The sequence below is a fragment of the Triticum dicoccoides genome, chromosome 4B (genome assembly GCF_002162155.2).
Source record: "Triticum dicoccoides isolate Atlit2015 ecotype Zavitan chromosome 4B, WEW_v2.0, whole genome shotgun sequence".
NCBI lineage: Eukaryota > Viridiplantae > Streptophyta > Magnoliopsida > Poales > Poaceae > Triticum > Triticum dicoccoides.
The window spans coordinates 164860889-164875049 of NC_041387.1; the positions used below are offsets into that span (position 1 = coordinate 164860889).

The following is a 14161-nucleotide window of genomic DNA, read 5'->3' on the forward strand; positions in this document are numbered from 1 at the left end:
TCCGGTCAATAACCAATAGCGGAACCTGGATGCTCATATTGGATCCTACATATTCTACGAAGATCTTTATCGGTCAAACCGCATAACAACATGCGTTATTCCCTTTGTCATCGGTATGTTACTTGCCCAAGATTTGATCGTCGGTATCACCATACCTAGTTCAATATCGTTACCCACAAGTCTCTTTACTCGTTCCGTAATGCATCATCCTGCAACTAACTCATTAGTCCCAATGCTTGCAAGGCTTATAGTGATGTGCATTACCGAGAGGGCCCAAAGATACCTCTCCGATACACAGAGTGACAAATCCTAATCTCGATCTATGCCAACCCAACAAACACCTTCGGAGACACTTGTAGAGCATCTTTATAATCACCCAGTTATGTTGTGATGTTTGATAGCACACAAGGTGTCCTCCGGTATTCGGGAGTTGCATAATCTCATAGTCAGAGGAACATGTATAAGTCATGAAGAAAGCAATAGCAATAAAACTCAACGATCATAATGCTAAGCTAACGGATGGGTCTTGTCCATCACATAATTCTCTAATGATGTGATCCCGTTCATCAAATGACAACACATGTCTATGGTTAGGAAAATTGACCATCTTTGATTAACAAGCTAGTCTAGTAGAGGCATACTAGGGACACTCTGTTTTGTCTATGTATTCACACATGTAGTAAGTTTCCGGTTAATACAATTATAGCATGAATAATCAACATTTATCATGATATAAGGAAATATAAATAATAACTTTATTATTGCCTCTAGGGCATATTTCCTTCACTATCACCTTATGAGCCACCGAGGCGAGGCGGTTAGCAAAACCCTTAGAGGATAACTTGGCGATATTATTGATCAGAGCAATAGGTCTAAAGAGTTTAATCGAGTCCTCCCCTTTAACTTTGGGAAGAAGAGATATGACCACATAATTCAATCTGGAGATATCCACCATGCCCAAGTAGAAACCTGTAATGATAGCATACACGAGGGGTTTGAGAGTTGGCCAGAATTTCTTGAAGGAGTAGAGAACCCGTTCGGCCCAGGAGCAGAATTAGATTTCAAGGAAGAGACCACCGAGTCAATTTCGTCATAAGAGAGGGGGATCGAGAGTAGAAGATTTTCGTCCTCAAACATCCGCTCAGAAGGGGCCCAAAGATCCTGAGAGATGTATACGTCTGCAATCTGACTAGCCCCCAACAAATCATAGAAGAAGGAGAATATGTGTCGTTTGATGATCTCTGGGTCAGCCACTACCTCCCATTGATCCGAAGCCAGAAAAGTGAACACCTCCTGCGACGGCCCCTTGCAATGGGAAAGAAATACGCCATCCATGAGTCCCCCTTAAGCAACCATGAGAGGCCGCCATGTTGTTTCTAGTATACCTCTTCCTGCCTAAGCAAGCATGGGAGAGCCTCTTTGAGGGCATATCGATCCAACAACCCAGTTGAGTCAAGACCAGTAGTGTTGGCACATGAATCAAGGCTTTTAATCATGGAGAGGATCCGATATTTATCCTTCCTAGCAATCGAGGCACGGTTCCAGCTCCACCCCTTCAAGAAGCGCCTGAGATTAGAAGCGGTATAGTGCCAGTCATCTAGAGGGCCGAAAGAGCAATGAGGGGCAAAAAACAGGGCAAGAATTTTCTCAGAAACCATTTGGGGAAAACCATCAACAAGAATCCAGGAGGCATCAAACCGAAAAGGCCAAGGACAAGCCACAACAGTCAACCCAAAATTGAGGAGGAGCGGTGTATGGTTGATGTCTACTACACAACCTTCTTCTTGTAGACGTTGTTGGGCCTCCAAGTGCAGAGGTTTGTAGGACAGTAGCAAATTTCCCTCAAGTGGATGACCTAAGGTTTATCAATCCGTGGGAGGCGTAGGATGAAGATGGTCTCTCTCAAACAACCCTGCAACCAAATAACAAAGAGTCTCTTATGTCCCCAACACACCCAATACAATGGCAAATTGTATAGGTGCATGATACGTCTCCAACGTATCTATAATTTTTGATTGTTCCATGCTATTATATTACCCCTTTTGGATGTTTATGGGCTTTATTTTACACATTTATATCATTTTTGGGACTAACCTACTAACCGGAGGCCCAGCCCATATTGTTGTTTTTTGCCTATTTCAGTATTTCGAAGAAAAGGAATATCAAACGGAGTCCAAATGGAATGAAACCTTCGGGAGCGTGATTTTTGGAAGAAACGTGATCCGGAGATCTTGGAGTGCAAGTCAAGAAGCTTCTGAGGGCCCCACGAGATAGGGGGTCGCCCCCCCCCCCCCCTGTAGGGCGTGCCCCCTGTCTCGTGGGCCCCTCGGCCAGCCACCAACGTACTTCTTCCTCCTATATATACCTATGTACCCCAAAAACATCCAGGAGCACCATAAAACACAATTTCCATCGCTGTAACCTTCTGTATCCGCGAGATCCCATCTTGGAGCCTTCGCCGGCACTCTGCCGGAGGGGGAATCAACCACGGAGGGCCTCTACATCAACATCCTTGCCCCTCCGATGAGTTGTGAGTAGTTTACCACAGACCTAAGGGTCCATAGTTATTAGCTAGATGGCTTCTTCTCTCTTTTTGGATCTCAACACAATGTTCTCCCCCTCTCTTGTGGAGATCTATTCGATGTAAACTCTTTTTGCGGTGTGTTTGTCGAGATCCGATCAATTGTGAGTTTATGATCAAGTTTATCTATGAATAAGATTTGAATCTTCTCTGAATTCTTTTATGTATGATTGAGTTATCTTTGCAAGTCTCTTTGAATTATCAATTTGGTTTGGCCTACTAGATTGGTCTCTCTTGCCATGGGAGAAGTGCTTAACTTTGGGTTCAATCTTGCGGTGTTCTTACCCAGTGACAGAAAGGGTTGCAAGACACGTATTGTATGTTGCCATCGAGGATAACAAGATGGGGTTTATATCATATTGCATGTGTTTATCCCTCTACATCATGTCATCTTGCTTAATGCGTTACTCTGTTCTTATGAACTTAATACTCTAGATGCAGGCAGGAGTCGGTCGATGTGTGGAGTAATAGTAGTAGATGCAGGCAGGAGTCGGTCTACTTGTTATGGACGTGATGCATATATACATGATCATGCCTAGATAATCTCATAACTATGCGCTTTTCTATCAATTGCTCGACAGTAATTTGTTCACCCACTGTAATACTTATGCTATCTTGAGAGAAGCCTCTAGTGAATCCAATGGGCCCCGGGTCTATCTCTTATCATATTTGCTTTCAATCTACCTTTATTTGCATCTTTACTTTTTGCATCTATATTATAAAATACCAAAAAAATATTTATCTTATCATATTATCTTTATTAGATCTCACTTTCGCAACTGGCCGTGAAGGGATTGACAACCCCTTTATTACGTTGGTTGCGAGTTCTCAATTTGTTTGTGTAGGTGTGTGGGACTTTTAAGGAGCCTCCTACTGGATAGATACCTTGGTTCTCAAAACTGAGGGAAATACTTACGCTACACTTTGCTGCATCACCCTCTCCTCTTCGAGGAAAACCAACGCAAGCTCATGACGTAGCAAGAAGGATTTCTGGCGCCGTTGCCGGGGAGGTCTTCGCTCAAGCCAAGACATACCAAGTACCCATCACAAACCCATCTCCCTCGCATTTACATTATTTGCCATTTGCCTCTCGTTTTCCTCTCCCCCACTTCACCCTTGCCGTTTTATTCGCCCTCTCTTTCCCAATCTCCTCCTCTCTTTTCGCTTGCTCTTTTTCTGTTTGCTCGTGTGTTAGTTCATTTACCATGTCATCATGGCTAGCCCTCCTATCCTTATTCTCACTCCCGAACAAGAAATTCACAATTTTAAGCAAAGGGAGAGGGAAAGTTTAAAAGATGCTTGGCATAGAATTTGCAATGCCCAATATAAAGCTACTAGGAAGCTTGCTACTTCCATTCTTCTCCGCAATTTTTATGTAGGCATTACTCCTTGGAATAGATGTGTTCTCGATATTGCTAGTGGAGGTGATTTTATGAGTAGCCATACTTTTGATGCTTATAATTCTATGTTAGATTTGTTTGGCCCACCACCTCTTTTGGTTAATTGAACGGTTTTAACTCTATAACATGTGATGCAACGGCTTGATATTATTGAAAATAAAATTTCCACTATTGAGTTGATTGAAAATTTTGATAAAAAGATTCATAATCACATTACCCAATTTGGATCTAGGGTTGGAGTTACTTTGAAGAATCTTAAAGAAAAAGAACCTATAGTCGATGAAAAAATAGATCTAGACTCTGCTAGAATCGGTAAACTTGAGGATATCATTACAAACTTAGGTTCCGTGTTTTTCCCCATGAAAAACACTCCAAAACCCACTACTAAAACTGCCAGGTTTATTTATGTTCCTAAAAATAAGGATGAATCTTCTAAGGGAGACGCGGATCTCAAATCCATAAGCGTTCTCCCCAATTGTCTTTCTATCGTTAAGGGACCTTTTGCTACCAATGAATTTCTTGAATTTTTACCTAAAGGTTTAACCATTGCTAAAAAGGGAGAAATCCCTAGAGATCACAATCTCTCTACTTATGAATTTAGTGCCAAAGATGGCACTCGTTAGATCTATCTTTGCTTTTTATGCCTAGCTAGGGGCGTTAAATGATAGCGCTAGTTGGGAGGCAACCCAATTTTTCTTCATGTTTTTTTGTTTTTGCTCCTGTTTAGTAATAAATCTTGCATCTACCTTCTGGTTAGATGTGTTTTTATCTTTTAATTAGTGTTTGTGCCAAGTAGAACCTATAGGATAACCTACGATGATAGTTGATTTGATTCTGCTGAAAAACAGAAACTTTGCGCGCACGATATAATTTTTTTAAATCACAGGAACATGCTTTTGAGTTGATTCTTTTTGCTTCTGTTCAATAAACAAATTTTCCAGGACTTCCTATTTTTGTAGGATTTTTAGAGTTCCAGAAGTTTGCGCTAGTTACAGATTGTTACAGACTGTTCTGTTTTTGACAGATTCTGTTTTTCGTGTGTTGTTTGCTTATTTCAATGCATTTATGGCTAGTAATTTAGTCTATGAACCATAAAGAAGTTGGAATACAGTAGGTTTAACACCAAAATAAATAAATAATGAGTTCATTGCAGTACCTTATGTGGTGGTTTTGTTTTCTTTCACTAACGGAGCTTATAAGATTTCCTGTTGAGTTTTGTGTTGTGAAGTTTTCAAGTTTTGGGTAAAGCTTTTATGGACTATGGAATAAGGAGTGGCAAGAACCTAAGCTTGGGGATGCCCATGGCACCCCAAGATATTCAAGAATAGCCAAAAGCCTAGGCTTGGGGATGCCCCGGGAAGGCATCCCCTCTTTCGTCTTCGTTCATTGATAACTTTACTTGGAGCTATATTTTTATTCGCTACATGATATGTGTTTTGCTTGGAGCGTCGTGTATTATATTAGTCTTTGCTTTTTAGTTTACCACAATCATCCTTGTTGTACACACCTTTTGGGAGAAGCATATTTGATTAGAATTTGCTAGAATACTCTATGTGCTTCACTTATATCTTTTGAGCGTGCTTCACTTATATCTTTTGAGCTTGATAGTTTTCGCTCTAGTGCTTCACTTATATCTTTTAGAGCACGGTGGTGTCTTAATTTTGAGGAAATTGCTAGTCTCTCATGCTTCACTTATATTATTTTGAGAGTCTTTTAGAACAGCATGGTATTTTCTATGATCATAAAGTTGGTCCTAGAATGATGAGCATCCAAGATGGGTATAATAAAAACTATCATAGAAAGTGAATTGGATGCTATGATCAATTTGATGCTTGATAATTGTTTTGAGATATGGAGGTAGTGATATTAAAGTCATGCTAGTTGGGTGATTATGAATTTAAAGAATGCTTGAGTTGAAGTTTGTGATTCTCGTAGCATGCACGTATGGTGAACCGCTTTGTGATGAAGTTGGAGCACAATTTTATTTATTGATTGTCTTCCTTATGAGTGGCGGTCGGGGACGAGTGATGGTCTTTTCCTACAAATCTATTCCCCTAGGAGCATGCGCGTAGTACTTTGGTTTTTGATGACTTCTAAATTTTTGCAACAAGTATATGAGTTCCTTTGATTAATGTTGAGTCCATGAATTATACGCACCCTTTCACCCTTCCACCATTGCTAGCCTCTCTTGTATCGTGCAATTTTTGCCGGTACCTTACACCCACCATTTACCTTCCTCAAAACAGCCACCATACCTACCTATTATGGCATTTCCATAGCCATTCCGAGATATATTGGCATGCAACTTTCCACCGTTCCGTTCATATGACACGCATTACTTTTGTCATATTGCTTTTTGCATGAGCATGTAGTTGACATTGTATTTGTGGCAAGGCCACCTTCATAATTTTCATACATGTCGCTCTTGATTCATTGCATATCCCGGTACACCACCGGAGGCATTCATATAGAGTCATATCTTGTTCTAGCTTTGAGTTGTAAATCCATAAAAGTGTAATGATCTTCATTATTAGAGCATTGTCCTAGTGAGGAAAGGATGATGAAGACTATGATTCCCCCACAAGTCGGGATGAGACTTCGGACTTTACAAAAAGAAAAAAAAGAGAAAGGCCAAAAAGAAAAAAAGAAGGCCAAAGAAAAAAAAGAAGAAAAAAGAAAAAGAAAAAAAAGAAAAGAAAAAATAAAATGAGAGAAAAAGAGAGAAGGTACAATGCTACTATCTCTTTTTACACACTTGTGCTTCAAAATAGCACCATGATCTTCATGATAGAGAGTCTCATATGTTGTCACTTTCATATACTAGTGGGAATTTTTCATTATAGAACTTGGCTTGTATATTCCAATGATGGGCTTCCTCAAAAGTGCCCTAGGTCTTCGTGAGCAAGCAAGTTGGATGCACCCCACTTAGTTTCTTTTGTTGAGCTTTCATATATTTATGTCTCTAGTGCATCCGTTGTATGGCAATCCCTACTCACTCACATTGATATCTATTAATGGGCATCTCCATAGCCCGTTGATACGCCTAGTTGATGTGAGACTATCTTCTCCTTTTTGTCTTCTCCACAACCACCATTCTATTCCACATATAGTGCTATGTCCATGGCTCACGCTCATGTATTGCGTGAAAGTTGAAAGGTTTGAGATTATTAAAGTATGAAACAATTGCTTGGCTTGTCATCGGGGTTGTGCATGATTAAATACTTTGTGTGATGAAGATAGAGCAACAGCCAGACTATATGATTTTGTAGGAATAACTTTCTTTAGCCATGTTATTTTGAGAAGACATGATTACTTTGATTAGTATGCTTGAAGTATTACTATTTCTTATGTCAATATGAACTTTTATTTTGTATTCATTTGGATCTGAACATTCATGCCACAATAAAGAAAATTACATTGAGAAATATGCTAGGTAGCATTCCACATCAAAAAATTCTTTTTTATCATTTACCTACTCGAGGACGAGCAGGAATTAAGCTTGGGAATGCTTGATACGTCTCCAACATATCTATAATTTTTTATTGTTCCATGCTATTATATTACCCCTTTTGGATGTTTATGGGCTTTATTTTACACATTTATATCATTTTTGGGACTAACCTACTAACCGGAGGCCCAGCCCATATTGCTGTCTTTTTGCCTATTTCAGTATTTCGAAGAAAAGGAATATCAAACGGAATCCAAACGGAATGAAACCTTCGGGAGCGTGATTTTTGGAACAAACATGATCCGGAGAGCTTGGAGTGCAAGTCAAGAAGCTTCCGAGGGCCCCACGAGATAGCCCCCCCCATAGGGCGCGCCCCCCTGTCTTGTGGGCCCCTCGGGTGGCCACCGACGTACTTCTTCCTTCTATATATAGCTACGTACCCCGAAAACATCCAGGAGCACCACGAAACACAATTTCCACCATCGTAACCTTTTGTATCCGCGAGATCCCATCTTGGAGCCTTCGCCGGCACTATGCCGGAGGGGGGATCAACCACAGAGGGCCTCTACATCAACATCCTTGCCCCTCCGATGAGTTGTGAGTAGTTTACCACATACCTAAGGGTCCATAGTTATTAGCTAAATGGCTTCTTCTCTCTTTTTGGATCTCAATACAATGTTCTCCCCCTCTCTTGTGGAGATCTATTCGATGTAAACTCTTTTTGCGGTGTGTTTGTCGAGATCCGATGAATTGTGGGTTTATGATCAAGTTTATCTATGAATAATATTTGAATCTTCTCTGAACTCTTTTATGTATGATTGAGTTATATTTGCAAGTCTCTTCGAATTATCAGTTTGGTTTGGCCGACTAGATTGGTCTTTCTTGCCATGGGAGAAGTGCTTAGCTTTGGGTTCAATCTTGCGGTGTTCTTACCCAGTGACAGAAAGGGTTGCAAGACACGTATTGTATTGTTGCCATCGAGGATAACAAGATGGGGTTTATATCATATTGCATGTGTTTATCCCTCTACATCATGTCATCTTGCTTAATGCGTTACTCTGTTCTTATGAACTTAATACTCTAGATGCAGGCAGGAGTCGGTCGATGTGTGGAGTAATAGTAATAGATGCAGGCAGGAGTCGGTCTACTTGTTATGGACGTGATGCCTATATACATGATCATGCCTAGATAATCTCATAACTATGCGCTTTTCTATCAATTGCTCGACAGTAATTTGTTCACCCACCGTAATACTTATGCTATCTCGAGAGAAGCCTCTAGTGAAACCTATGGCCCCTGGGTCTATCTCTTATCATATTTGCTTTCAATCTACCTTTATTTGCATCTTTACTTTTTGCATCTATATTATAAAATACCAAAAATATATTTATCTTATCATACTATCTTTATTAGATCTCACTTTCGCAAGTGGCCGTGAAGGGATTGACAACCCCTTTATTGCGTTGGTTGCGAGTTCTTAGTTTGTTTGTGTAGGTGCATGGGACTTTTGAGGAGCCTCCTACTGGATTGATACCTTGGTTCTCAAAACTGAGGAAAATACTTACGCTACACTTTGCTGCATCACCCTCTCCTCTTCGAGGAAAACCAACGCAAGCTCAAGACGTAGCAGTGCACTAGTTCGGCGAAGAGATGGTGATACAAGTGCAATATGGATGGTAGATATAGGTTTTTGTAATCTGAAAATATAAAAATAGGAAGGTAACTAATGATAAAAGTGAGTGTAAACAGTATTGCAATGCTAGAAAACAAGGCCTAAGGTTCATACTTTCACTAGTGCAAGTTCTCTCAACAATAATAAACTAGATCATATAACTATCCCTCAACATGCAATAAAGAGTCACTCCAAAGTCACTAATAGCGGAGAACAAACGAAGAGATTATGGTAGGGTACAAAACCACCTCAAAGTTATCCTTTTTGATCGATCTATTCAAGAGTTCGTAGTAAAATAACACGAAGCTATTTTTTCTGTTCGATCTATCATAGAGTTCGTACTAGAATAACACCTTAAGATACAAATCAAACAAAACCCTAATGTCACCTAGATACTCCAATGTCACCTCAAGTATCCGTGGGTATGATTATACGATACGCATCACACAATCTCAGATTCATCTATTCAACCAACACAAAGTACTTCAAAGAGTGCCCCAAAGTTTCTACCGGAGAGTCAAGACAAAAACATGTGCCAACCCCTATGCATAAGTTCATTGAACCTGCAAGTTGATCACCAAAACATACATCAAGTAGATCACGTGAATATCCCATTGTCACCACAGATAAGCACGGCAAGACATACATCAAGTGTTCTCAAATCCTCAAAGACTCAATCTGACAAGACAACTTCAAGGGGAAAACTCAATTCATCACAAGAGAGTAGAGGGGGAGAAACATCATAAGATCCAACTATAATAGCAAAGCTCCCGATAAATCAAGATCGTATCACCTCAAGAACACGAGAGAGAGAGAGAGAGATCAAACACATAGCTACTGGTACATACCCTCAGCCCCGAGGGTGAACTACTCCCTCCTCGTCATGGAGAGCGCCGGAATGATGAAGATGGCCACCGGTGAGGGATCCCCCCTCCGGCAGGGTGCCGAAACAAGGCCCCGATTGGTTTTTGATGGCTACAGAGGCTTGTGGCAGCGGAACTCCTGATCTATTGTGCTCCTCGACGTTTTTAGGGTATAAGGACATATATAGGCGAAAGAAGTTGGTCAAGGGAGCCATGAGGGGCCCACGAGGGTGGGGGGTGTGCCCAGGGGGTAGGGCGTGCCCCTGACCCTCGTGGCCACCTCGAAGCTTCCCTGACGTCTACTCCAAGTCTCCTGGATTGCTTCCATTCCAAAAATAACTCTCCCAAAGGTTTCATTCTGTTTGGACTCCATTTGATATTCCTTTTCCTAGAAACACTGAAATATACAAAAAAAATAGCAATCTGGGCTGGGCCTCCGGTTAATAGGTTAGTCCCAAAAATGATATAAAAGTGTTTAGTAAAGCCCATAAACATCCAAAACAGGTAATATAATAGCATGGAACAATCAAAAATATAGACACGTTGGAGATGTATCAATGGTCACTTCCAATGGAGGACTCCGCAAGCAATGAGGAACAAGGGAAGATCAGATCCCACTCGGGGGACACTAAAACTCTATCCAAAACCGACCGCACTGGGTCCAATTGGTGGTTGGACCAAGTAAACCTAGCAGCGGAGCTGGACAACTCGCGCAGAGAGAATTGAGACACAAAATCATTGAAGCTATCAGCCCTAGCCCAACAGAAATTAGAATTATTTTTATCACCTGGAAACCTAATAAGATTGAAATCCCCTCCCAAAACAAAAGGGACCATAGCAGCATCCAACTTAGCCGAAAGTTCGAGCAGGAAGGCCTGGGAGACAGAGTAATTAGCCGGTCCATACACCCCGATGAACTCCTAGCGCTTATCCAGCGCCCTATGATGAAGGACCAAGCTCACAAAAAAAAAGAACTCGAATCAAACGCCAGAACATCAAACACATCCGCCCAGGCCCCCAGAAGGATACCACCCGATTGGCCCACAACAAGAAGCCACTCCCAAGAGAACACACCATCACCAGCTAAAGAAGACAGTTCGCGATGAGAGAAAGAACTTTTGATAGTTTCTTGCAAACAGATTGTGTTGATGGATTAAGGCATTAACTTTCTCTATGCTAATTTTGAGAACAAAATTATATATGTGAGCAGATCTTAAATAGTTGATACGTGATGAATGTTTAGCCGTGACATGATGGAACTCCTGTGAAGCATTTGCAACACTCTGAAACAATCTCCTAAATATTCATGAAAGTTGGATATTCTTAATCCGGTGTTACATGCACGTTACATGAGTTTTCTTTTTAGAAGAAAAAGTGGTATAACACTGATACGTCTCCAACGTATCTACTTTTCCAAACACTTTTGCCCTTGTTTTGGACTCTAACTTGCATGATTTGAATGGAACTAACCCGGACTGACGCTGTTTTCAGCAGAATTGCCATGGTGTTATTTTTGTGCAGAAATAGAAGTTCTCGGAATGACCTGAAACTTCACGGAGAATATTTTTGGAATAAATAAAAAATACTGGCGAAAGAATAAACACCAGGGGACCACACCCTATCTACGAGGGTGGAGGGCACGCCCACCCCCCTGGGGCGCGCCCCCTGCCTCGTGGGCCCCCTGAGGCTCCACCGACCTCAACTCCAACTCTATATATTCACGTTCGGGGAGAGAAAAACCAGAGAGAAGGATTCATCACGTTTTACGATACAGAGCCGCCGCCAAGCCCTAATCTCTCTCGAGAGGGCTGATCTGGAGTCCGTTCGGGGCTCCAGAGAGGGGAATCCGTTGCCGTCATCATCATCAACCTTCCTCCATCACCAATTTCATGATGCTCACCGCCGTACATGAGTAATTTCATCGTAGGCTTGCTGGACGGTGATGGGTTGGATGAGATTTGTCATGTAATTGAGTTAGTTTTGTTAGGGTTTGATCCCTAGTATCCATTATGTTCTGAGATTGATGTTGCTATGACTTTGCTATGCTTAATGCTTGTCACTAGGGCCCGAGTGCCAGATTTCAGATCTGAACCTATTATGTTTTCATGAATATATGTGAGTTCTTGATCCTATCTTGCAAGTCAATAGTCACCTACTATGTGTTATGATCCGGTAACCCCAAAGTGACAATAATCGGGACCACTCCCGGTGATGACCGTAGTTTGAGGAGTTCATGTATTCACTAAGTGTTAATGCTTTGGTCCGGTACTCTGTTAAAAGGAGGCCTTAATATCCCTTAGTTTCCAATAGGACCCCTCTGCCATGGGAGGGTAGGACAAAAGATGTCATGCAAGTTCTTTTCCATAAGCACGTATGACTATATTCGGAATACATGCCTACATTACATTGATGAACTGGAGTTAGTTCTGTGCCATCCTATGTTATAACTGTTGCATGAGGAATCGCATCCGACATAATTATCCATCACTGATCCAATGCCTACGGGCTTTTCACATATTGATCTTTGCTTAGTTACTTTACCATTGCCATTGTTACAATTACTACAAAACTGCTACTGTTACTTTTGCCACTGTTACCGTTACTTCCATACTACTTTGCTACTAAATAATTTGCTGCAGGTATTAAGTTTTCCAGGTGTGGTTGAATTGACAACTCAACTGCTAATACTTGAGAATATTCTTTGGCTCCCCTTGTGTCGAAACAATAAATTTGGGTTGAATACTCTACCCTCGAAAACTGTTGCAATCCCCTATACTTGTGGGTTATCAAACACCGGTTTGTTTACATGACAGGTACATGAGTTCTCTTTACATAACAATACAATAATTGCAAACAGAGTTGCATAAGTGGTACATTGTGGGTAAGTGGTTACACAATGAAAATTGGGGTATAAAAATGAGTGTGGGCCAGTTTTCCGGTCATAGTAGCTCCCCAAGTGAGATGAGAGGGGAAGTTGCTTTGTTTGATCGCTCAGAAACTGGGTAAACTGTTGAACTTACATGTGCGGCGGGGGTAAATGGCCAATCTTCTTGTTCCACGGCCTCGGTCTCGGCGCAGCATAAGCATCGGTTGTTTCGGCCGCTGGTGTCTCTGGCTGGGAAGTCTTCGGCGCAGCATAACTATCGGTTGTGCTGGCCGCCTCCGTCTCCGGCTTGGCAGTCTTTGGCGCATCATAGTTGTTGGTTGTGCTAGCTACTGGTGTCTCTGGCTGAGCATTCTTCAACACGGTGTAGCTATCAGATGTTGCAGCCGCCGACGTCTCCGGTTGGGCCTTCTTTGGTTTGGCATATCTATCGGTGGTGTCGGCTGCTGGTACCTTTGGCTCCTCCTTCTTTGGTTCCACCTTTGGTGCGGTGTAGGTATCGGGCGTGGCAGCTTCTGGCTTCTTCGTCTCTTCCTTCGGTGCGACGTAAGCATCAGTTGTGGCCGGCGCTGACGACTTGGGCTTGTCATTCTTCTTAGGCTCTTCCTTCTTTAGCATCTCTGGTTTCTTCTTGGCCCCAGCCTTCTTGGGGGAATCTACTTTTGCTTTTCGTTTCTTCTCCGCACCTGTGTATCCAGAGGCGTCCTTCTTGCCTTTGGACTTTTTCTCGGTACCATGGTCGTTTTTCCCTTTGGGTTTCTTCTCAGTTGTGGAAGGCTGGGAGGGCTCGCTCTTTTTTTTGGATTTCTTCTCGGAGGCAACCTCAGATTTCTTCTTCCCGGCGGCCTTGGTGGCACCTTCAGGGTTCTTCTCCATGCCGGCATAGCCAGAGGAGTTTACCGGATTCTTCTCTACAACAACATTGTCGGGGGCGACATCAGGTTTCTTCTTAGCACCGGCGTAGTCGGCGACGACTTCGGGTTTCTTCTCCATGCTAGCGGAGACGTCGGAGACGGCTTCAGGTTTCTTCTCAGGGATAGCAGAGGCGTCAGTGGCGACCTCGGGTTTCTTCTCAGCGCTGGCAGAGACGTCAGAGGCAGCTTCGGATTTCTTCTCAACGTTGGTAGATACGTAGGAGTCGGCCTCGGGTTTCTTCTCAGGGGCGGCTTCGGTTTTCTTCTCGATGTTGGCGGAGACGTCAGAGTTGGCTTCAGGTTTCTTCTCAGCACTGGCGGAGACGTAGGAGTCGGCCTCGGGTTTCTTCTCAGGAGCGGCTTCGGGTTTCTTATCGACGCTGGCAGAGACGTCGGAGG

The 14161-nt window shown here is 42.3% G+C and overlaps 1 protein-coding gene across 1 annotated transcript in view; it reads right to left on the reverse strand.

Annotated features, from left to right (window-relative positions):
* Positions 1 to 12722: 12722 nt before the first annotated feature.
* Positions 12723 to 14161, reverse strand: part of LOC119293496 (nucleolar protein dao-5-like) — a 2142-nt gene continuing 703 nt past the window's right edge. The window contains exon 2 of the mRNA XM_037571960.1: positions 12723 to 13928. Coding sequence (XP_037427857.1) covers positions 12981 to 13928 — 948 coding nt within the window. The 3' untranslated portion in view covers positions 12723 to 12980. The remainder of the gene's footprint in view (positions 13929 to 14161) is intronic.